Source organism: Nyctereutes procyonoides, unplaced genomic scaffold (assembly GCF_905146905.1).
Source record: "Nyctereutes procyonoides isolate TBG_1078 unplaced genomic scaffold, NYPRO_anot_genome, whole genome shotgun sequence".
NCBI lineage: Eukaryota > Metazoa > Chordata > Mammalia > Carnivora > Canidae > Nyctereutes > Nyctereutes procyonoides.
The window spans coordinates 9,433,889-9,459,898 of record NW_026575121.1 but is presented as its reverse complement, the minus strand read 5'-3'; the positions used below and the strand labels follow the sequence as shown (position 1 = coordinate 9,459,898).

Here is a 26,010-nt window from a genome sequence, read left to right as displayed (position 1 = left end):
CAAGAACAAATTGCATTAACTGATGGTCTGGGAGGAACCGGTCGGCCCCTAGAGGAGTCTTGTTCTTTGTTCTTTGGGTGGAAATAACTCGGCTGAAAGCAAACTTTTTGCGTTTTTCTTCGGGCCTCCCAGTAAGGCAAACCTCCCCCCCCCCAAAAAAAAAATGCCAGAAAGGCATAGAGGAGTCTTTTGCAAGATGTTTTCTTGTTTCTTCACACTGATGACAGTGGCCACTGAGAAAAAAACAAAAACAAAAAACACTTTTTTTTAAGCAATTTTATTTAAGGGAGATTTATTTTTGTTTTATTTTTTTAAGGGAGTTTTAAATCCCGTGCAGTTTTTTTTTTCTTTTATAGTGGCAACAGTTTCAGCTTAACTGCTGCAGTGAGATAAATACAACAGGGTAATGTGTGTGATGAGAGGAGAACCAGTAGCAGAGGCTTATGTTCTAGACTCGAAGAGGAGGTAAAAAACACGCCCAGTTTCACCTTCTTAAATTGTGAATTTAAGACCTGTTTTTCCCTTTTTCAGGGCAGACTACTGGAAGTCGCAGCCAAAGAAGTTCTGTGATTACTGCAAGTGTTGGATAGCGGACAATAGGCCTGTATGATAATTCCGCTGTTAAAAATAGCGTTTTCCTGTGTTTTGTTTTGTTGTTGTTGGTTTTTGTTTTTTTGTATCTAAACTCAGTATTTACGAAGCACCTTCATAGACCTTGCTCCTGATTTTTCAAAACATTGAAAGATGTCTCTTTTCATTTCTTGTAGGAAAGCTGTGGGCCTTCTTCCTTTTCATCCTTAAACTAGATTATGATATTAAGACAAATTATTTCTCTGTGGTCCATTAGTCACATTCAGAAAATGGACATTGGGGCAGCCTGGGTGGCGCAGCAGTTTAGCACCACCTTCAGCCCCCCGGGGTGTGACCCCGGGGTCCAGGGATAGTCCCGCTCAGGCTCCCTGCATGTAGCCTGCTTCTCCCTCTGCCTGTGTCTCTGCCTATCATAAATAAATAAAAAATAAATAAATAAATAAAAATAAAAATAAAATAAAATCTTTAAAAAATAAAATAAAAGATAAAGAAAATGGACATTGAGTGGATAATCTCATCCATATTTATCCATAATGATGATGTGTTGTTTGTAATAGGGCCATATACAGAGAAACAAAAGGGCAAAGCCCTTAATATGTAAAAGGAAACATTAGTGTAGTTTATTTTGTATCTTTTCTACCTCAGAGATAATTAAATATATTTGCAGAGCTTTATAGCTATAAATGGTTAAATTTTAAAGAACATCTATTTTCCTAGAATATGAAAATAGCAGCTCTATTAACACACCTTATTACTGTATCTCTTAATCTTGATTAAGCTTTTAAGACTTAAAAAGCACCACTGATTTTTTTTTTCCCCCCTTTAGGTGCCTGTCGTTATAATGTATACATAGTACATAAATGCTAGGGTATTTTTTAAAGGTATATTCACATCTTTTTTACTTGATAGAGATGCATGCAGAACAGAACAGTAGCTGTGTTTTTAACAATGTCATGTTTCTTTGGTAGAGTAGACATTTATTTACTACTGCCTACAAGAAGTTTGGGGATATTTTTTCCAGGTTTTATTTTTTTTTTTCCAGGTTTTATTATGGTGTTGGATCTTTTAAATAGTTGCTAAAGTTCTCAGCCGTCTTGTTTAACTTAGGCCATCCTTACACATAAATGCCACAAATCTTGAAATCCATACAAATCGCCGATAGTTTCTCTTTCTTTGAGGTACCCTAGCAGCTCAATGAATATTAGGAATCATGAAGAATAAATAATCCCTTTTAGGATAATCTTTCTTCTCCTTGGATTGCTAATATACATCAATTTAACCTTTAATTAGAAACAAAGTTTGTGGGATCCCTGGGTGGCGCAGTGGTTTGGCGCCTGCCTTTGGCCCAGGGCGCGATCCTGGAGACCCAGGATCGAATCCCACGTCGGGCTCCCGGTGCATGGAGCCTGCTTCTCTCTCTGCCTGTGTCTCTGCCTCTCTCTCTCTCTCTCTCTGTATGACTATCATAAATAAATAATAAAAAAAAAAATTAAAAAAAAAAAAAAAAGAAACAAAGTTTGTTTTCAAATGTGCCCTTAATATCCTTTGTGTGGTGTAATTAACTTTAAGAAACCTGATACATGAGAAATAGATGATCCTTTGTTTTACAATGTCTCACTTTAAAGAGGAGTTCATGGTAGTACCTTAGGATAGCTTAGCTAAGATTTGATTGACAGAATTTATATTCCAAAGTTTACCAGAAATTTCTTATTGCATACAACCAGACATTTGTAATTTAGGGAGCATTCTTTGCTGTTTTAAATAAGTAATAACATTTACTCACTCCTTTGTCCCATCCAGTCACCATCATTCTTTGTAGGTTATTGCTTTTTTCATTTTGTTGTGCATTCTTCATTGTTTTTGATGCATATACAGTTATTATTCCAACATACATAAAATGGTAGGATATCATACACACCACCCTTTACCATAGTTTGGTGTGTGTTTGTTTTTCTAATTGAACAGTAAATCTTGGAGCGCTTTCCACATGAGTATATAGGGAGCTTTGTTCTCTATTCCAGCAGCCAAATTTTGGTAGATAGTGCCAGATTTTCCTCCATAGGAGTTATACATTTTGTACCATTACTACATTGTATAAAAAATATTTGTTTACAATTTAGAAGGAATTCCTTACTGTCTTTTCTCCCAATTTGGAGGAGTAAAGTTCTAAGCATTATTGTTTATTCTCTATGTCTCTAGAGCATTGCAAATTCTAGGGGCTTACTGGTTTTGACATTTTTTGTTGAGAAGTATTTCTTGAGGTGGTTATTTTTTTCCACTCCTCATTTGGCTTCATGTCTTGTTTGAGTCCTGCTTACAATCATATTCACTAGATAAGTCATCAAGGGTACCTTGGGTTTTTCTCCATTTATATGGTCATCATAGTTTATTTTAAGCACCTGAGGGTATAATAATAAATAACTTGGTTCAGTTCCCTGGCATCATTTAATAAAAAGAACCAATTTGCATTAAAATTATATTTGTCAGTCGTTTTAATTTCAGTTTTGGTATGTTCTATCCCCATATTTACTGTGAACATTATGATGTTTATGATGCTTTCCTTGCATTTTCTCTTTTATTCAAGAGCGTTGAATTTCACGAAAGAGGAAAAAATCATAAGGAAAATGTGGCAAAGAGGATTAGTGAGGTAATTTTATTTCTTTCTTTGCCAGTTTTTCTATGTAAATATCAGTCCTTTATCTGACTTTCACTTTTATATGTGTCTTCCATAGATTAAACAGAAAAGTCTGGATAAGGCAAAGGAAGAAGAAAAGGCATCAAAGGAGTTTGCCGCAATGGAGGCAGCTGCCCTGAAAGCATACCAAGAGGATTTGAAAAGGCTTGGCTTGGAGTCAGGTAAAAAAGCAGCCAGCATGTTTTAAAACTAACATCAGAGGTCATGCTCAGTGAGCTTTTATTGTTTCCATAAAGAGGTTATACACTCAGGGTAAACTCTTAGTCCTTTTCCTATGCATCATAGCTGTATTTAGACTGTGGGACTTGGGTCATGCACTTTTGTTTTACTTTTAAACTTCATCTTTTTACACCTCCATTCACAACCATCCTACCTTGGTGGTTAGCTAGTCCTGATTCTGTCTTAGGTCAGTGTTCATTTCAGACACAGTTGAGTTTTTTAGGTATTTGGCTAAAAGGAGCTATTCATTAAAAAATAGGCCTTGCATTATAACCATGGTTTGCTTTATCCATATGGTTAAAACTATGAATTACGTTTGTTTGTATGATTGAGTTATAGTGAATTAGCCTTTTGTGGACAAATTTACTGATTTCACCGCTGGAAGGTAGATAACTTTTATAATTGGATAAATTCATAGAACACTATGAGTTTAGGATATACAGGTGTTACTTTGATACATTTATGTATTGTAATATGAATGCTACTGTAACAATATTTACCACTTTACCTAATTACCATATTACTGTCTGTATTCCTTATACTGTGCATTAAATCTCTATGGTTTATGTACTAATTGGAAGTTTATACCCTTAAACAGTATCAGCCTTAACTCCTAAACCCCCTGTCCCCTGGAAAAAGTTTTACTTTCTGGTTTTATGAGTTTGACTTTTTTAGATTCCACATACAAGTGACACACTATGCTTGTCTTCTCTTGGTCTGACTTATCTCATTTGTAATAATGTTCAGGTTCCATCCACATTGTTGCAAATGGCAAGATATCCTCCTTTCTCATGTCTGAATAGTATCCCATTATGTATACGTACTACATCTTTTTTATCCATTCATCTGGTTGATAGGAATTAAGGTTATTTCCATTTCTTGGCTGTTATGAGTAATGCTGTAGTAAGTATGGGAGTGCAAATATCTCTTTGAAATCCTGCTTATATAGCCTATGAGTATATACCCAGAAGTGAAATTGTTGGGTCGTATGGTGGATCTATTTTTAATTTTTTGAGGAATCTTCATATGTGCTCCATAGTGGTTGGGCCAGTTTCCATACACTAACAGTATAAAGGGATTCCCTTTTTACCACTTGATCACCAGCAAGAAGGTAAATAATTTGAGGGTTTGAAGGTAACTCAGTTCCAGATAAAAGGTACTTATTTAAGTAGACTGTATCTATATCTTTGATGAATTTAGGCTTTAACTCGGAACTTTTCTGTCAGCATTTCTTCCATGACAAATCCATTGTCCTTAAACCAAGCATATAGCAGTCCCAGTTGACCTTGCATAATAGTTGAGATAGTAACACAGAATGACATCCTTTACTCTCTAAAAATTTCTTCCAAGTTTTAAGCAGAATAACAAGCTAATTGGCATTGGCCTCATCAAATAAGAACAGTTGTAACCAGACTTTAAAAATATTATTCTGGACATTGTTAGTTAAAAGGAAGCAGTGGGTGCTGTATTTCCATGAGGATAAAGCTATATGTTTAAAGGAGAAAAATGATACAGGTGTTCCTGCAGAATTAAAGAGGAGTAGGTGAAAATTCATCTCATCAATTTTATGGATTGGGAGGTTTCCTTATGTTGCCTTTTGAGCAAATAGATCTTAGCATTTTGTATTTAAATAGGACTTTTATTTTTTTTCATAGCCTTTTTTTTTTTGCCTTGTTTTCTTAAATAGGATATACATTCCTCTAAGAAGTGTAATAATGCAGTATAAAGAAAAGACTTTTAGAAACTAACTGCTTTTAAGATTATCCCAGACATCTTTAGAATTTTCTTTTTAAGTTATATTATTCCACGTTATAGTCTATTTGGAGGTGGTTTTATTTTTTCCCTCAATAACATGTCAAATACTTTCTTTAATAATTAAGAATGTATATCATGTTTAGTGGCTAGGAGCACATACTTTGGAATCCACCAGAATTGCCACATGCTAGCTACAATTTTCACAAGTACTGAGTAATGCAATGGTATAAACTGTTTATTATAGTGACCACTAGTAATAAGTATTTAATAAAGTTTAATAAAGGGTATAAAATACCATAACAAAATGCCATAAAAGTGCTATAACTTAATTAACTAATCTCTTCCAGACTAACATTTAGATTGCTTTAGAATATTCACTATTAGAAAGAATGTTTCAGCAAGCACCCTTATGCAGGCATGTTTTCACATTTTTCTCTGTAAATTTAATCTGTAGACATCAGATTGCAGAATCAAACTATGAGTATATTTTTTATATTGATAGCTAATACCAAGCTGTCCTGTCTTTGTACTTTTTGTCCATCTTCCAATAGAATAATAGAATGTTGGATTTCTTTGTAAAGAATCTTTATTACGAGCATTAGCCATGAGCCATATTTGTTGTAAATATTCATTGTCTTTTTTGTTGTTGTTGTTTTGATTCCATTTCAATTAACATAGTGTTATATTGTTTTGTTTTTATTTTTGCTATACAAAATGTTTGGATTTGTATGTAGTTTTTTCTTTTTTTTGGATTTGTATGTAGTTTAATGTTATTTTCCTGTGTAATTTTTTTTCATATATATTTTTGATCTGAGTTTATGTTGATGTCTGAATATGGGAGGGGCCATGGAGTGGGGAATAGCCTTACTTTTTTCCAAATAATTAACCAGTTTATCCAACATCATTTGTTAAATGATCTTCTTTCTAATGAGAAACACCAGGAATCTGCATTTGGATTTATTTTCTCTACTCTTTGTTCTGTTTCAGTCATATGTTTGCCTATGCTTGGATCAGTTTTAGTTTTTTTTATTTTGTTTTGTTTTTTTTTTTGGTACTAGTTGTTGCAGAATAAGTTAACATCTGATAGAACTAGGTTCCCTTTATCACTTCTGTTTTATAATTCTGGATATTTGCATATTTGGTTTTCTAGATGAGCTTTATTATAGTCTGTCAAATTCCCAAAAGAATAATCTTGTCAAGCTTTTGATTGGAATAACATATTAATGCTTTATACCAGGGGAAAAAAAGTTATTGGTACTTTACCTTTCTTATAACTTCTTCTCTAGAAATTTCAGAACCAAGCATATCACCAGTAACAAGCACTGTCCCACCCACCTCTGCATCAAATCAGCCGAAGGAAAAGAAGAAAAAGAAAAAAGACCCTTCAAAGGGCAGATGGGTAGAAGGCATAACCTCCGAGGGTTACCACTACTATTATGATCTTATCACAGGAGGTAGGTCATTTAGGCGTAGAACTAGTAAAAGTGATAACTTTATTTTTTTGTTTTAGTTAATATCAGGACATTTAAGCAATGAAAAACTGACTGTATATCTTTGACACAATTGTAAAAAAGTTAGGTGCCCTTTAAAAGATCTTGGGGATCCGCAGGTGGCTCAACGGTTTAGCGCCTGCCTTTGGCCCAGGGCACGATCCTGGAGTCCCGGGATCGAGTCCCACATCAGGCTCCCAGCATGGAGCCTGCTTATCCCTCTGCCTGTGTCTGTCTGTCTCTCTATCATAAATAAATTTAAAAAATAAAAATAAATAAAAGGTCCCTTCTTAAAATGACTCAGTGTCATACTTAGTTAAAGCATTAAGAATGGGTTCCTTATGGGGTGCCTGGATGGCTCAGTTGGTTAAGCCTTCGGCTTGGGTCATGATCTCAGGGTCCTGGGATTGAGCCCCACAGGTCCGCATCAGGCTCCTTGCTTAATGGGGAGTCTGCTTCTCCTTCTTGCTCTGCCTCCACCCACCCTGCTCATGCTCTTGCTTGCTCTCTGTCTCTCTCACAAATAAAAAATTCTTAAAAAAAAAAAAAATAGGTTCCTTACAAATAAGTTAAAGCTTTATATTTTCTCAATAAAATCTTCTAAAAGTATGAGCTATGGAAATGAAGAATTTTACAGAAAAATAAGGCATTTCAGATCTATTTTACAAATTGCAGGGGGTTACTAAAAGAAAATATTATGTTGGAGAGATTTTCTATCCAAAAGCAGATTGGGAACCAGAACCATTTTCTTTTTTGTGTAGCTATCTTATAGTAAAGAACCCCCTGACTCCTATTTATGTTTTGGATATCACTTTCTAATAAAATACACAATGGTGTTTTCCAGTAGGAATATCAAAAGCATCTTTTTGTTTTCCTTTAAAACTAAATGTATTAGGGATTTTTTCATATAAATTCTGAGATTAGTAAATACATTATTCATTTATGTAGCATCTTGCTTTCCAGAAATAGAAAATTTAAGGTCAGAAGTAAGCATGATACAAAGAGGAACTTTAAAGTGCTATAACAGAGATGTAAGTAAGATTGTTTAGGAACTTAGAATGGTCAGTTATTAATTGTAAATATGTGGATCTGAGAGATTATCACAGTAATTACTTTTGAACTAATCAATACATTAAGAGGAGAGCATAAAGAATGATGCCATCTTATTCACCATTTGTATCCCTAGCACCAAACACAGTGCCTGGACATTTCATAGATACTTAATTGAAAAAAATTATAGCAGGTTGTTATGAGGGTAAAGCAAGCATTCCAAACAGGTGGAACAATATGAAGCCTTAAAAAGTTTGAAAGTTTAGAAAATAGTCATCTGATGGAGGTAAAATATATAGTTCTTTGAAGATGTCATAGCAGAAGAAAGAGGCTGGAAAAATAGATGGGGTTTTGTCAAAGAGGGTTAGGAGGACGATAGTGCCATTTACTGAGGTATGGAATACAGAGATAGAGTAAATTAAAGTGGGACAATAATGAATTCAGGTTTTGGTATGTTGAGGTTGAGGTACTTCTAGAACATTCATGTGGAAGTTTTCAGTAGCTGATTAGAGCCTGGAATTAGGGAGATAAGTTGAGTCTAGAAATGTAAATAATATCTTAACTTTTAGGAGTATTTGAGAACACAAGGAGAAAGAAGACAAATATAAGGGGTAGGTAGTACATATATTGAACAAATAGAAGAAAAGCCAGAAAAAAAGTTAAGAATGATCAGAATGATAGGAAATGAGATCAAAGTTAATCATGAAGAAAACCATGGGCTATAAATATTACTATAACTGAGGATTTTTAGAATCACAGTCAGTTTTGGACTACAGAGAAATAGTAATCACTCAGTTTGCACTGAGCCTTAAGGGAAGTGCATGTTAGTTTAGCAGTGAACCACAAATGATTATATGCTAAGGATCATAAGTCTCTTTCTCAAATTTACATAGAAACTATTTATTAATGGGGCACCTGGAAGACTCAGTCAGTTAAGCATCCAATTCTTGATTTCGGCTCAGGTCATGATCTCGGGGTAATAGGATGGAGCCCCACGTTGGGCTCCTGGCTCAGCGTGGAGTCCGCTTGAGATTCTCTTTTTCCCATTCCCTCTGTCCCCTCTCCCACCCTCTCCCAGGCAACTCTCTCTTCTTCCCTCTTTCTAAAATAAAAAAATATTTCTCAAAAAAGATTTTTAAAAGCTCTTAATATGTATTTCTCCCCTCTAATTCCTATTACTTGCTTCCTTTGTTCACTATCCTACTGCATATACCCTTGCTCTCAGCAAAACCCTTGGACAGCACAGATGTTAGAGGCACTGACCCTTCCCTACCCCATGCAGTCAAAAATCTGCTTATAACTTTTTAAAAAAATATAGTTGACATACAGTGTTATAGTAGTTTCAGGTGTACAATACAGTGTTGTGACAATTCTGTACATTAATCCCTGCTCACAGATGTAATCACCATACAGTGTTATTGCAGTTGTATTGACTCTACTGTCCTTTTCTTCATCTCCATGGCTTATTTATTTTATAACTAGAAGTTTGAAACTGCTTATCCCCTTCACCTATTTCACCTGTCCCCCTATCCACCTCCCTTCTGGCAACTACCACCTCTTAATATTTAAGAGTCTGTTTTTTTTGTTTTGTTTTTTAGACTATACATGTAAGTGAAATCATTTGGCATTTGTCTTTCTCTGTTTGATCTTATCACTTAGCATTGAATCTCTGGGTTCATTCATGCTGTCAGAAATGGCAAGATTTTCTTTTTCATGGCTGAGTAATGTGTGTGTGTGTGTGTGAGAGAGGGAGAGAGAGGGAGAGAGAGAGAGAAATATATGTATCACATTTTTATCCATCTATCAATGAGCACTTGGGTTGCTTCTGTATTATATATTATAAATTATACTACAATAAACAGGGGTGCATTTATCTTTTTCAAGTTACTGTTTTCATTTTCTTTGAGTATATGCCCATAGCAAAATTATGGGATCATATGGTACTTTATATCTTGACTCCCTAAAAACTTAACTAATAGCCTACTGTTGATTGGAAGTCTTACAGATAACATAAACAGTTGTTTGACACATATTTTGTGTGTTATATGTATTATATTGCTATATTTTCATAGTAATACCTTTTTCTTAATTTCTTGGGTATTTCTAGACGACATGGTTCATCTGTGTTTTTTTTTCAAACTCACAAATCTCTAAAAAAAATTTCCAATAGATCTATTGAAAAAAATCTGCTTATAGGTGGACTTACACAGTCCAAACCCATGTTGTTCAAGGATCAGCTGTCTTTGTTTTTAATTCTTGGATCTTTTATCTTGCTTCTCTTGAGTCATTCGTTCTATTTCTCACTCTCCCCTCCCCAAGATGTCAAGTAGTCATTTCGTTCCTTCAAAACTTATCAAGCCTGAGGTACCAGGCTAGCTCAGTCGGAAAAGCACATGCCTCTTAGTCTTGGCGTCATGAGTTTGAACCCCATGTTGAGTGTAGAGATTACCAAAAAATAAATAAGTAAATAACTTTTAAAGACTTTTCAAGCCTGGGGAGCACATGGATGGCTCAGTCAGTTGAGTATTGGATTCTTGGTTTTGGCAAAGGTCATCATCCCATGAGTCATGGGATCAAGATCAAGCCCCATGCCGGGCTACACTCTCCCTGGTATGTCTGCTTAGGGTTCTCTCCCTATGCCCTGACCCTGGGATATATGTTGTTTCTTTTTTATTTTTATTTTTTCTTTTTTATTCATGAAAGAGAGAGAGAGGCAGAGACACAGGCAGAGGGAGAAGCAGGCTCTCTGCAGGGGCCCAATGCAGGACTCAGTCCTAGGACCTTGAGGGTGCAACCTGATCCAAAGACAGATGCTCAACTACTGAGCCAGTGAGGTGCCCTTTTTTCCAATTACATGTTTAACTTACAGGCCTGTAGTGTTTTGTACACATTGAATGTCTTGTAAATTTTTGCCAAGTTAAAGTTTATGAGAAGTTTTTCTTTTTAAGTGAAAAATTTGTATTAATGCAATCAACTTTGTTTTAAGCATCCCAGTGGGAGAGACCTGAAGGATTTCAAGGAAACTTAAAAAAGGTAACTGAGGCACATTGATAGTGTCTTTGGTTTAAGTTGATTGGTTTCTGGGATTTTTATAAAAGAGTTTTGTTAAGCAGATTTATTTCCAAATAAGCCTCCCTGCAGGCACTTTATTCCTTTCTTCCTAGAATCCTTTTGTGAGAAGGCTATGTGGAGGTGTAAAAGTGATGTCTACCTAAAAACTCCATGCAGGACAAATACTATCAGTTGATTTATAGTCAGTTGCCATTCAGATGTCCCTGTCCATCTGCAAAGCATTGTTCCTGTCTTTCCGAGATGAGACATTTCCTCTCTGAAAGTTGGTTGTTTCATGATTAACCCAAACCAGGCTTCCTGGCCATAATCAGTACTGCCACCCCTAACTCCCAGGTGTAAAGAGGAAAGGAAAGGTAGCTGACTCTCCGCCTTAGTTACTTAATATAGAGTAACTACATCATTATCTTCAGTTTATGCTGGTTTTTTCCTTCCATTAGACAGCAGCAAAGACTGTTTGGGTAGAAGGTGTAAGCGAAGATGGTTATACCTACTATTATAATACAGAAACAGGAGGTAAGTATTATCTTTGAGTATCCTAACTATATAAAATTGTACCTGGAACTGCTAATTAACCTACTGATGAAGGGGACTTAGGAATTTTTATCATAGTGATCAATATAATATCTATAGCATGTGTGTATTAATTTGTCATTTAAAAACAATACAATGAAAAGGTAAGATTTTCATAGAGTTAATGTGCTGCTCATTCTCAATTGATACCTCACAAATATTAAAAATCATTTTTACTTTTTCTACCATTATTACTTTTATCATGATTATTGTAGAAATATAATCACTACCTTGAAAGATGTCTTAGAAATCACCTAACTCAACTTGCCTTTTCATTTTCTAAAATAAAACAAGTTATTTTAGCCACTAAAACAAAACTGAAGTTATTTTAGCAGTGGCTAAGATTGTCAAATTTTCACATTTATTAATCTAATAATGTTTTAATTATATGTCAATGTAAAACATGCCTAACTATTGTTACTTTATTATCAAAGTTTTTCAAATTTAGTTTTATAAAATGGGTTAGCAAGTAATTGTATTAGTTTCTACTACAATTAAATTTACCAAAATACATATTGTATCAATATAACTTTGGGAAGCTTTATTTATTTATTAAATTTCTACTATCTAAACCCACAGCATTAAATCTTTTAGGAGGAAAAGGTCCTCTTACCTAGACCTCTACTAGGTATCCAAATAGATACCTAGCCTGCCCAACGATAGTAATGGTTCTAGCTAAGTAAAATTGAGGTCCTGAATCTTTTTAAAGATAAAATAATACAGTGATATAATATTAGGTGGAGAGTGGGATCTGAGCTCAATGCATAGCATCTTCCCTTACTAGCTCTATGAAGGTGGGCAAGTCACTGAACTTATAGTTGCTCTTAGGCGATTGAGATGATCCAGTTGGGTCATGAAGGTCAGGTGTCTCTAAAGCTCCAGAACAGTACTAGATATGTAGTGGGTGCTTAATAAATTTTTTCCTGAAGGTTTTTGTTGCTTATGTGAAATAATGTTGGAAAGCACCTTCTTACCTTTTTTTTAAGATTTTATTTTTTAAGTAATCTCTACACCAGTATGGGGCTCAAACTTAAAATACTGGGACCAAGAGTCGCATGTTCCACTGATTGAGCCAGCCAGTTGCCCTGGAAAGCATCCTCTTTTAATAAGAAACCATACGAATTAATTTGCTCTCAAACAGTTTCAGTTCATCAGTAGACAAGTGTAATTATTAATTAATTTAATAATTAATTTCACTCTTAAGACTCTCTGAGTTGGACAGTAAAGCTTAGAATCCCTCTCCCTTTTATTACACTAAAAATAGAGAATAACTGCAAGAGAATTAGAAATGCTATCATTTCACTAAAAGCCCAGTAAACCACTGGATGGCAGTAGAGTTCAATGGAGGTTATTTTTTTCCTAGCATAAAAATGACAATCTCTATTCATTCAGGTGATTCACAGTATAATCTCACTCTTTGAGGATCCCAGGAAATCTTTGTGATAAGTAAATTCCAGGATCTGTTTCATTAGCATGTTTCCTGATTTTGGTGTCAGATAAAGTGTGAGAGTCATTTGATGGTACTGCCCAGTTCTTAGGTCTCTTTCCATTGGGCTGTAGTTTAATCATCTGGAATCCAGATTGAAATCAACCTCTAAAAGATAAAAGAGCAAGAGCTTTGGGAACTCTTATTTATCATCTTCTTGTTCAAGTGATAGTGTGAAATAGATATAGTATCATTGCTTAATATATTGGGGGGGAGGGAGTTAAAAAAATAATACATTTGTAAGTGACAGGGAGTGTTCTATTGAGAATTACTTCTAAATAGAATTGGTAACTAAATAACATGACTATTAAAATGTGTTGAATAGAATCCAGATGGGAAAAACCTGATGATTTCATTCCACACTCTGGCGATCTGCTTTCTAGTAAGGTCAATGAAAAGTCAGTTGGTACCCTAGAAGAGTCTAAATCATCAGGTTCTCATAGTGATTCTGATGGGGAAGAGGAAGCAGAAAAAGGAGAGGCCTCTACAGAAACACAAAAGCCAAAAATAAAGTTTAAGGTAAGTTCTTGGTTTACTCTTTACAGAACTTTACCAATTTATAGGAAACTCAACAGAATTACTCACTTTTCTGGTGGAAGATAGAAATAAAGCCCAGATACTTCTATAACATCTAGAGAGTTATCTGAACATACAAGTCTGAGTATCTGGGCTAGAACTACTAATTTGAGTATCATCAGCATACTGGTAGTAATTTAAATCTCAGAAAAGGTGAGATAATCTAGGGAAGTGACTTTGGGCAACATTAAACATTTAAGTGACAGGCAGGGAAAGAGGAGCCCATAATGAAAAGAGTGGCTAGAAAGCTATGCAGAGAGGCAGAAGAATTTAAGACCCAAGAAGCCAAAGGAATAGAGAGTGTCAAGGATTTATTAGGTCTGGAACAAGAAAAATGTCTGTTGAATTTTACAGTTAAGAAGTCCTTTAAGCCCTTCTAGTAGCTTCACTGGGGTTTGGCTTGGCAGAACTCAGATTATATTGTACACCTGAGCTAACATTAGATTCTATCTTAACTAATTGGAAATTTTTGTGTGTTTTTTTTTTTTTTTGTAAAGATTTTATTTATTCATGAGAGACACAGAGAAAGAGAGACAGAGACACAGGCAGAGGGAGAAGCAGGCTCCATGCAGGGAGCCCTATATGGGACTCCATCCCAGGACTCCAGGATCACATCCTGGGCCGAAGGCTGATGCTAAACCACTGAGCCACCCAGGCGTCCCATCTAATTGGAATTTGAATAAAAACTTTAAAAAATAAATAAGGAACTCCGATTATAATAGGAATGAAAAGTGGTTCGTGGTATGTATACGGTTTGGATATGAAGTGAAAACTAGAAATTACTTGGCAGGATGGTGGCTGCACATTGACTTTTTTTTTTTATGGTGAAAAAAATTTATATTTAGATTTATAGCCAGCTGGATTCAGTTTAGATGATCCCAATTTTGTTGGCAACATCCAAAGCAATAGTCAGAAGCCAGTCGAACATACGCTTTCTTCTCTCCATCAGGCCTGATCAAGGTGTTGACCTTGGCCACATCAATGTCATAGAGCTTCATCACAGCCTGTTTGATCTGGTGCTTATTGGCCTTGACATCCACAATGAACACAAGTGTGTTGTTATCTTCTATTTTCTTCATGGCTGACACAGTAGTCGGGGGAACTTAATGATGGCAGAGTGATCAAGCTTGTTTCTCCTGGGGGCACTCTTCTGTTTCAGTCCATTAATGTTGTCAAGCTCCTCAAAGTTCCTGACTCTTCAGCAAGCAATCTTGATTTCTTAATAAATGAGACTAAAAGGGAGAAACTCTTTTAATTTCCTCCCTGATACCAACTCATCCATAGTCTTCCCCTCTTACAGAAAAGAAAAACCATACTTTACCTTCTTACTGGAAATGAGTTTATTCTTTGTTCAAGACCAACCTATCCACCCACCCTTGTTGGTATTCCCTTTGTACCTCCTTTGGAGTCCCTCTTAATGAAAACATCACCACCATAAATCTCTCATGATTAAGAGTCAATGTGTAGCCCTTTCATGAAGATGGCACCGAAGCCGAAGAAGGAAGCCCCTGCCCCTCCCAAAGCTGAAGCCAAAGCAAAGGCTTTGAAAGCTAAGAAAGCAGTGCTGAAAGGCATGTACAGTCACAAAAAAAAAAGAAGATCCATATGTCACCTACATTCCGACGACCCAAGACCCTGCGTCTCTGAAGGCATTAATGGATTGAAACAGTCACTGAGCTGGGGTGGGAGAGGAAATGTACCAAGTAAAAGAATTGACAGGAGTTGCTGGTAGCCATGGTAGGAAAAAATTAGACCTTTCTATACTATTGCTAGTCCTGTTTTGTGATCTTTCCAGGAACAGTGAGGAGCCCAGGTGGCAAAGCAAAAAAGATACATCACATTGATCTTGGGTGACATTACTGGCCTGAGAAGTGAAGGAAATTCAAAGATGCTAGAGAGAGGGTACTTCCAGGCCACACCTAGGATCTTTTCCTTGCCGGGAGTTTTCCTGCTTACCCCATAATTCTTGGTTTGTAGAGGAGCAGCAACAAAGCGCCTATAGTAACCATCTCACAATGTTTATATTCTTTCGTTCTTTTTTTATTTTCTTTTGTAGGATTTTTTTTTTTATTTTTTTTTTTAAGTAATATCTTTTTTTTTTTTTAAAGTACACCCAACACGGGGTGTACTCATAACCTGAGCTCAAGAGTCACATGCTCTACCAACTAACTGAGCCAGCCAAGTACCCCCATCTCACAATGTTTATACCCAGCATCCAATCTGGACAGATATTATTAAATTTCAACCAAATAAAATATTACAAAATACAGGTAAACAAAGACAAACTACCTATAACCCTGCCACTTCCCAGAAAAATCACTGTAAGATCTTGGTATTTTCTTGGTCTATAATTTTTTTAATTCAGACTTACATACATATTTTAAAATACAGAGTCATACTGGGGGTGTCTAGGTGGCTCAGTCAGTTGGGTCTCTGCCTTCTGCTCAGTCATGATCCCAGGCTCCTGGGATCAAGCCCTGCATCAGGTTCCCTGCTCATCAGAGAGTTTCCTTCTTCCTCTGCCTCTGCCTCAGCCTCCTACTTGTTCTCTCAGGCTCTCTCATGTGCATGTGGGTGCTCTCTTTTTCTCTATCTCAATATATAAAATCTTTTTAAAAAATTAAAATATGGAGTCCTACTGTAATGTCTTAATTACTTTGGAGTTTAATCTGTCACAAAGACACCAATAAATCTTCATCTACCAAAATAATGGGTGGATAGTTTCTATGGTATAAATATTTACTCAGCTATATATAGCTGAATATTCCTTTTTAATAAGCACTGGGGACTTGTGGAAGAAATACCTGGAGACACACTACTAAAGTATCAAAGTCTCTGCTGACACTAAATATCATAAATTTTGAAGTCTTAACAGTTTGTATGTTTGTGTGATTTTTTTTTTAATTCCAGTAAACATGCAGTGTAGTATTAGTTTCAGGGGTATAGTATAGCAACTCAACAATTCTGTACATCACCCAATGCTTATCACAACACAGGCACTCCTTAAACCCCATCACCTATTTCACCCATTCTCCCACCTACCTCCCCTCTGGTAACCATTAGTTTGTTTTCTGTAGTTAAGGGTCTGTTTCTTGGTTTATCTCTTCCTCTCTCTTTTTCCCCTTTGCTTGTTTGTTTTGTTTCTTAAATTCCACACAGGTGAGATCATATGGTATTTATCGTTCTCTGACTTAATTCACTTAACATATTCTCTAGCTCCATCCATGTCGTTGCAGATGACAAGCTTTCATTCCTCTTTTATGGTAATATTCCATTGTAGATACCTATACCATTTCTTTATTCATCTCTCAATAGGCACTTGGGTCACTTACATAGTTTGGGTTTTGTAAATAATGTTGCAATGAACATAAGGGTACATGTATTCCTCCGAGTTGATGTTTTTGTATTTTTTGGGCAAATATCCAGCAGTATAATTATTGGATTCTAGGGCAGTTGTATTTTTAATTTTGTGAGGAACCTCCATACTGTTTTCCACAGTGACTATACCAGTTTGCATTCCCACTAACAGTGCACAAGTACCTTTTTCTCCATGTCTTTGCCAGTACCTGTCATTTCTTGTGTTTTTGATTTTAGCCATTCTGACAGATGTGAGGTGATTGTATCCTTGTAGTTTTGATTTGCATTTCCCTGATGATCAGTGGTGCTGAGCATCTTTTTTTTTTATCTAAGTTCAAATTTATTTATTATTTTTATCTAAATTCAGTTAATTACCATATAATATATTGTTCATTTCAGAGGTAGAAGTCAGTGATTTGTCAGTTTTATTTTTTTTTAAGGATTTATTTATTTATTCATGAGACACGGAGAAGCAGGCTCCCTGTGAGGAGCCCGATGTGGGACTTGATCCCAGAACCCCAAGATCACGCCCTGAGCCAAAGGCAGACGCTCAACCACTGAACCACCCAGGCATCCCTGTCAGTCTTATATAATACCTAATGCTCATTACATCACATGCGTTCCTTAATGTCTATCACCCAGTTACGCCATCCCACTACCTCCTCCCCTCCGGCAACTCTCAATCTCTTTCCTATGGTTAAGAGTCTCTCATGGTTTATCTCCCTCTTTGATTTCATCTTATTTTATCCTGTCTTCCCCTATGATCCTCTGTTATGTTTCTTAAATTCACATGAGTGAGATCATATGATAATTATCTTTCTCTGATTGACTTATTTTACTTAGCATAATACACTAGTTCCATCCACGTCATTGCAAATGGCAAGATTTCAATTTTTTGATGGCTGAGTAATAATTCCAGTGTGTGTGTGTGTGTGTGTGTGTGTGTGTGTATTACATACCACATCTTTATTAATTTATCTCTTGATGGACATCTGGGCTCTTCACATAGTTTGGCTACTATAGACATTGCTACTATAAGCATTGGGGTGCTGGTGCCCCCTTTGAATCACTATATTTCTATCTTTGGGGTAAATACCTAGTAGTGCAATTGCTCGGTCGTGAGGTAGCTCTATTTTCAACATTTTGAGGAACCTCCAACACCAACATTGTAGAGGGTTTCTGTTTCTCTGCATCCTCACCAACATCTGTCATTTCCTGACTTGTTAATTTTAGCCATTCTGACTGGTGTGAGGTGGTGTCTCATTGTGGTTTTGATTTGTATTTCCTTGATGGCAGGTGATGTTGAACATTTTTTCATGTATCTGTTGGCCATTGTATGGCTTTGGAGAAATGTCTGTTTGTGTCTTCTGCCCATTTCATGACTGGATTGTTTTTTGGGTGTTGAATTTGTAAGTTCTTTATAGATTTTGGACACTAGCCTTTTTATCTGATAAGACATTTGCAAATATCTTCTCCCATTTTGTTGGTTGTCTTTTGGTTTTGTCAACTGTTTTCCTTTGCTGTGCGAAAAGCTTTTTATCTTGATGAAGTCCTAATAGTTCATTTTTGCCTTTGTTTCCCTTACCTTTGAAGATGTGTCTAGCAAGAAGTTGCTGTGGCTGAGGTCACAGAGATTGCTGCCTGTGTTCTTCTCTGGGATTTTGATGGATTCCTGTCTTACATTTAGGTCATTCATCCATTTTGAGTCTACTTTTGTGTATGATGTAAGGAAATGGCCCAGTTTTGTTCTGCATGTGGTGATGCTTAGCATCTTTTCAAGTGTTGGCCATCTCTATGTCTTCTTCAGAGAAATGTCTGTTCATCTCTTCTGCCCATTTTTAATTTGATTATTTATTTTTGGGTGTTGGCTTGTATACGTTCTTTATATATTTTAGATACTAACTTTTTATTGTTTATGTCATTTGCAAAATTTCTTCCCCTATTCAGTAGGTTGTCTTTTGTTGATTGTTTCTTTTGCTTTGCAGAAACTTTTTATTTTGATGTAGCCCCATTAGTTTATTTTTGCTTTTAATTTTCTTCCCTCAGGAGACATCTAGAAAAATGTTGCTACCTATGGCCAATGTTAGAGACCTTACTGTCTATGCTGTCTTCTAAGATTTATGGTTTCAGGTCTCACATTTAGGTCTTTAATGTATTTTGAATTTATTTGTTTGTATGGTATAAGAAATGGCCTGGTATTATTCTTTTGCATATACCTGACTAGTTTTCCCAGCACCATGTTTTGAGGAGATGGTCTTTTTCCTATTGTATATTGTTTTCTACTTTGTCAAGGATTAATTGACCATATAATTGTTCATTTCTAAATTACTGTTAGTGTGCCATGGATTTATGTGCCTATTTTGTGCCAATACCATACTGTCTTGATTGCTAAAGCTTTATTATAGAACCTAAAGTCTGTGTGATTTTTTTTCCCCCTCCCCCTGTAACACTTAACAGACCAATGATTGGGTAAGTCTGTGTTGGAGGTTTTTAGGTTCCATGCAATAGACAAACATAAGGACAAAGATATTTAAGGGTACCAGCAAAAAAAAAAAAAAAGTTATAAAATGATTCTCTATGGATGGGGAGCTCTTTAATGAAGGATATAAAATCTATACTCAGCATTGCTGATCATCAGGGAAATGCAAATCAAAACTACAAGGAAATAATCATCTCATACCTGTCAAAATGACCAAAATCAAAAACAAAAGAAACAACAGGTGTTAGCAAGGATGTGGAGAAAAAGGAACCCTTGTGCACTGTTGGTGGGAATGCAAACTGGTACAACCACTGTTGAATACAGTATGGAGGCTCCTCACAAAATATAAAATAGAACTGCTTTAGGATCCAACACTACTGGATGTTTACTCCAGAAATACAAAAACACTAACTCAGAGGAATACACTCACCCCTTACTGCAGCATTATTTACAATAGCGAAACTCTGGAAGCTGCCCAAATGCTCACTAACAGATGAATAAAGGAGATGTGATATATGTATGTATAATGAAATTATATTCAGCCATTAAAAAGGAATGAAATCTTGCCACTTGGAATGATAGAGATGGAGCTAGAGAGTATGGTGCTAAGTGAAATAAGTCAGAGAAAGATAAATACCATATGATCTCACTTGTGTGAAATTTGAGAAACGAAACAAAACAGGCAAAGGAATGAAAAAAGAAAAAGAGGGAGAGATATACCAAGAAACAGACCCTTAACTATAGAGAACAAACCAATAGTTACCGGACAGAAGGTGGGTACACTGATCTTGTTGATAAAAAAGGATCAAAAATTTAAAAAAATTAAATGATTCCCTATGGATGTGAAGCTCTGTAATGATGTAAAATCTAGACTTGGTCAACAAACACAGAGCATAAGGAGAAGTTAAAGCATTAGAAATACTAACAAGGTTGGACAGAAAGTGTATGGGAAGTAAGGGAGCCAGAAAGCCAGAAGAAAAACACTGTGGTTAAAGGGGGCGTGCTTTTGGAGTTTAAAACTTTACAGGTAGGGCATTTTTGAGTGATGACATAGATTAAATGGTACATTGATGCGAGGATTTAATATTTGAATACTACCTATGTATCAGGTGTTATATACAAAGAAAAATAATCTTAACAACATTAGGTGGCTGGAGTATAGTTGAAGGCCAAAGTCATTGATTGTGAAACTCACAGAACAGGCTAGGGAATTTTTAAGGTCCAGGATGATTAATTTGAAAAGAAAGAATATGGTTAAAGTCATCAGTGAATATGGAGTAGTGGCCAAAGGTCATTGGATCATGTAAGGAAGCATGGAACAGAACTGTATAGAAGGTAGTATGAACCTCAGAGGAGGAGGCATTTATTATATTGCAGTAGAATCAAAGCATAAATTAGGATCTCAATAAAAGTCACAGCCTGGAGGGACACCTGGGTGGCTCAGCGGTTGAGCGTGAGCCTTCGGCCCAGGGCATGATCCCAGTCCCAGGATCGAGTCCCATGTCAGGCTCCCTGCACGGAGCCTGCTTCTCCCTCTGCCTGTGTCTCTGCCTCTCTCTGTGTGTCTTTCACAAATAAATAAAATCTTAAAAAAAAAAAAAAAAAGTCATAGCCTGGAAATAGTCAAGAATGCTAAAGAGAGTCGATGTTGCCTCATAGGTCTATGATGGAACAGCATGGGGGAATGAGTTACTATCCATTCAAAGAATTATAGACAGAACAGTGTCCTCGGACTGCTACCCACAGTTACGCATTTTGGAAAGAGACTGAATTCTCTGGGTAGAATCCATTTGCTAAACGGGATCATAGAGCTTTGTTTTCCCAGATGAAGGGATGCTGTAAAAATACTAGCCCAGCAAGATCCCATGGGACCTGCTTCTACATCAAGAATGTGTCTTTTTCTCATTTCACATACTTAGCAGTTATATTTCATTAAGACTTTGGCAGTCATCTGAATGTGAAGACAGATTTCAGTTAAGACTGATAAATTGAGGGAGTTCTTTAAGTAGATAACGAGTGTAGTAGAACCTAAGGATATGGCATTAAATTCAGAAAAGGCACCACATAAGGGAAGATCACTATTGGGTATGTAAGTAAGGAGAGAAAGCAAGAGAGTATAAAAAAGGCCAGTGTATATATCTTTAATTGTGGAACATTAATAGAATCATATAAATTATTTTAAAAACCAGCCTTGACCATGGTATCTTAACATTTTAGAGGAAAAAACCTAATAGAGCATTGAAATTCTTTTATGTGTATTTTTTGTGTTTTGTGCAAATTAAAAATATTAAGTGACTTAATGTATTATTATTTATAAATCAATAAGATTATGTTAAAGAAATGGTGTCCCTGTAGTTTTACTTAAAGTATGTTATTTCTTGACATTGACATTTCAGGAAAAAAGTAAAAATAAAGAAACTGAACCAGAAACACAGAAAGAAAAAAATATCCAAGAGCAAAATTCATCGGGTCCAAATGAAGAAAAATCCAAAGCTCACAAAAAATCAAACCCATATGGAGAGTGGCAAGAAATTAAACAACAAGTTGAGTCTCAGTAAGTACCTGAAACTTAATCCCACTGTTAATACAAATTGTATTTTCTGTCTCAGTACTTCCATACATTACAATAACTAATTCCAAGGATAAATTTCAACTAATTTCAGAAATGTGGCTCATTGATTTCTAGAGTGGTTTTATCTCTTCTAATTACGTTTATTTTTAAATATTTTGAGGTGTAAACTAGTGCTTATTTTAAAAAGTAAGCTAACTTTGTAGGAGAGATGCTCACGTTATTTTATTAGTTATTTATTTAAATTCTGGTATAGTTAACATATAGTGATTCAACAATATATATTACTCCAACCTCTAATGATTTTTTTAATTCCTACCCACCTACCCAGTTTATTTATTTATTTTTTTTCCACCTACCCAATTTATTTTGACCACACATTCACGCACTAACTCATACCATGTACACATGTGCATTCTCACATTCACCATCATTGTTCTACTAGACAAATGTCCACATATTCAATAAAGGCTCTTAGGGTATGTCTAAAGACAAGGGAAAAAAGCTTTTATTTTGTTACCGTGTTAAAAATGGCTTACGACACTTCACCAAGGTTTTAAAGCCTGTATTCAAGAAACAGAACAATTTTATCAATTAAATAAGACCATGGTAAGAGATGTTACCTGGTTTATATTATTAACTTACATATTTAAATTGGTAATTGTCTTGGGAGCATTTATACAATAAAAGGAAGATGTCAGTCACAGGTCCACAAATTAGTGTTTCTTAAATACTTAAATACATCTTCAGGTGGGGGGGGGGGGGAGGTACATGAGCTAGCAGTTTTTCTCCAAAAACATTAATGCTTTGAATAGGTAATGTAAGATAACTACTCTATGGATACTTTTATAGTGAAATTACTTATTAATAAAACTGTACTTTAATGAAATCATATTTTGGGGGGCACCTGAATGGCTGTCAGCTAACCATCTGCATTTGGCTAGGATCATGATCCCGGGGTACTGGAATCAAGCCCCACTTTGGACTCCTTGCTCAGAGGTTGAGCCTCTACCTTCGGCTCTGGTCATGGTCTGGGGGCAGGGGGAGGGGGGGTTCCTGGGATTGAGCCCCTAGTGGAGTCCTGCATCAGGCTTCCTGCTCCTTGGGAAGCCTGTTTCTTCTTTTCCCTCTGCCTACAGTTCCCCCTATTTGTGCTTTCTATCTCTGTCAAATGAAAAAAATAAATCTTTAAAAAAGATTATATTTTTTCATGTTAAAACTGTACTTTTTTTAAGATAGAGTAATGTAAGTTTTGGCTAGCTTTATACTGACAGTCCTCAACCTGTGATGGTTTGACAGGATTTTTTGACTTTAAGATGATGCAAAAGTGACATGCATTCAGTATAAACTGCACTTCACATTTTGATCTTTTCCCCCTGCCTAGTGATATACTCCTATACAGTTAGTTCTTTCTCTCTCTCTCCCTCTCCTCTCTCTCTCTCTCTCTCTCTCTCTCTCTCTCTCTCTCATACGCCCATGCAGCCAAGGAATCATGAGGGTAAACAGCCAGTATACTTAAAACTATTCTGTTTTTCACTGTCAGTATGGTATTCAATAAATTACATGAAATACTCAATATTTTATATAAATTGGCTTTGTATTGGATGATTTTGCCCAACTTAGGCTTAACGTATGTGTTCTCAGCTTATTTAAGGTAAGGCTAGGCTAAGCTATGATGTTAAGTAGATTAGGTGTACTAAATACATTTTCAACTTAAGATACTTTCAATATACAATGGGTTTACCAGGCTATAACCCTATCATAAGTGAGGGAATATCTATATGATGTTCTATTGAGAATTCTCCAAGGATAACATACTATAGTGTAGATTTAAACTGCCATCAAAATGTTACTATTATAATGATACTTTAGGTTGTATTTGATAGTTAATGTAATATTAGAAAAAACACATTTAATGCAGCATACTGCCAGGCATCATGATAAGCATACTGTGTATACTGAAAATGCAGAAATAATAGGCTGCATTACTTCAGCCCCTAAGTGATTTTTTCAAGTAACTTACAATAGGAAGATGGTCCTACTATACCAACATCTCCTATGCTTTAAAGTTAAGATTTCTTAAAATTCAAGTATTTTGTTTTCCATGTGATACACTGTAAAACCATTCTTGTTAAATTTTTACCTAGTCAGCCAGTTTCACATGTGATGGATTATGTCTTACTTCCTAAGTAGGTAAGTCTAATTTTTAAGAGGTTCCCCCTAAAAATAACCAATATATTCTTGTTCCAGAAAATTTTTGGAATTGAAGAAAAGCATAAGAAAGTTACCAAGAGGGGGATCCCTGAGTGGCTCAGTGGTTTAGCCTCTGCCTGTGTCTCTCATGAATAAATAAAATCCAGAAAGAAAGAAAGAAAGAAAGAAAGAAAGAAAGAAAGAAAGAAAGAAAGAAAGAGAGAGAGAGAGAGAGAGAGAGAAAGAAAGAAAGAAAGAAAGAAAGAAAGAAAGAAAGAAAGAAAGAAAGAGAAAGTTACCAAGAGATAATAGTAACATTTTGAAGTATTTTCCCCAGTTTTGTTTGTTTGTTTTTTAAGATTTTATTTATTCACAAGAGATGCAGAGAGAGAAGCAGATTCCATGCAGGGAGCCCGATGTGAGACTCGATCCTGGGACTCCAGAATCCTGCCCTGGGCCAAAGGCAGGCGCTCAACTGCTGAGCCACCCAGGCGTCCTGTTTTCCCCAGTTTTTATATTTTTCTCTATTTAGCATTATACAAATATTTTTGTACTTTGTTAAAATTCTATAAATGTTATTTTTAATTGTTATATAATATTCAATCACTTAGATGTACTTTGATTTTACTCAGGCATTCCCTTTCTATTGGGTAGTTAGGTTATTTCTGCACTTCTTGGTTTTATAATATTTTGACTATATTTATATGGATGTATCACTCTGTACATATTTCTTACTATTTCTAGAAACAAAATACATGTTTAATGGTTATGAAGATGTTAAAAATCTTAATACACAGTGCCCAATTGTGTTCCAGAAAGAGCATACCAATCTATACTCTGTTAGCAGCTTCTAAAAGTTTCTGTCCCATTGGACCTTCTCAGCATTAATTATTCCTGAGCTTTTAAATATTTTTTAAATAAAATATTTAAATTCAATTTAATTAGCATATAGCATATTATTAGTTTCAGAAGTAGAACTTAGTAATTCATTAGTTGCATATAATTAAATATGTTCTAATTTAGCAAAAGATATTTTTGTTTTCTTTGATATACTGGTATGAGTTTTTTTCTTATATCTTATCAGTTTTGCGTTTACTCTTTTGTAAACTGTCAATGGTTTTTGCACATTTTTCCATTGAATTATTAGTCTTTCCTTATTTCTATAAGCTCCTTTTGTAGTACAGATGCTAATCATTGATTAGTTGTAGTTATAGTGGATTTTCCACATTTGTAGTTTGATTTTTAACTATGCTTATAATGGTTTTTTGATGTACACAATTTTGTCAGGTTTAACTAGTCCAGCTTTTTTGTCTTTTGTCATCTATTATTTCATTTATATAATTTCCATCCAAAAGTCAAATATATACTTGTATTTCCTTCTGGTTTGTGTACTCTGTCCTCTTTTCCACATAATGTTTAATCTATTCCTCATTATTTTAATGCATCATATGAGATGAGATTCTAATTTTTTATGCTACCTAGTTTAACCAGTTTTGCCAGTACTGTTCTGCCCCAGTTTTATGTACCATCTTTTCCCCTTTTTTAAGTAACACAGTTTTTAAATTTTTGTGCTTACTTCTTGAGTTTGCCAGTTTGTTTCTGGCTACCTATTCTGTTCCATTAGCCTATCAGTTTTTTGTGACAGTACGGTAAAGATTTAATTAATTCTATACCTTTATATAATAATGTTCTGCCATCTGATGATATATCATATTTTTTTCCAGAATTTTTTTTTTCCAAAAAGACAAAAAAGCTTCCTGTTTTGTTTTTCCTTTCATTTTTTTCCTAGATAAATTAAATCACTTTGCAGGTATTCAACAACTATAATATAATTTTAGTCGAAATGATTGAAATTCTGCTTTAGTTGTTGAATTTGATAAAAATTGACGTTTTCAGTATTTCCTATTT

At 35.4% G+C, this 26,010-nt stretch overlaps 1 protein-coding gene across 2 annotated transcripts in view; it reads left to right on the top strand.

The window, feature by feature from the left end:
* The window catches only part of WBP4 (WW domain binding protein 4), a 30,226-nt gene that overhangs the window by 1,170 nt on the left and 3,046 nt on the right, over window positions 1-26,010 (top strand). For both annotated transcript variants that reach the window (XM_055335716.1, XM_055335715.1), the window contains exons 2-9: window positions 532-604; window positions 3,176-3,238; window positions 3,324-3,447; window positions 6,547-6,714; window positions 10,787-10,833; window positions 11,310-11,385; window positions 13,254-13,447; window positions 21,737-21,894. In XM_055335716.1, the coding sequence (XP_055191691.1) occupies window positions 3,387-3,447; window positions 6,547-6,714; window positions 10,787-10,833; window positions 11,310-11,385; window positions 13,254-13,447; window positions 21,737-21,894 (704 nt within the window). In that variant the 5' untranslated portion in view covers window positions 532-604; window positions 3,176-3,238; window positions 3,324-3,386. The remainder of the gene's footprint in view (window positions 1-531; window positions 605-3,175; window positions 3,239-3,323; window positions 3,448-6,546; window positions 6,715-10,786; window positions 10,834-11,309; window positions 11,386-13,253; window positions 13,448-21,736; window positions 21,895-26,010) is intronic.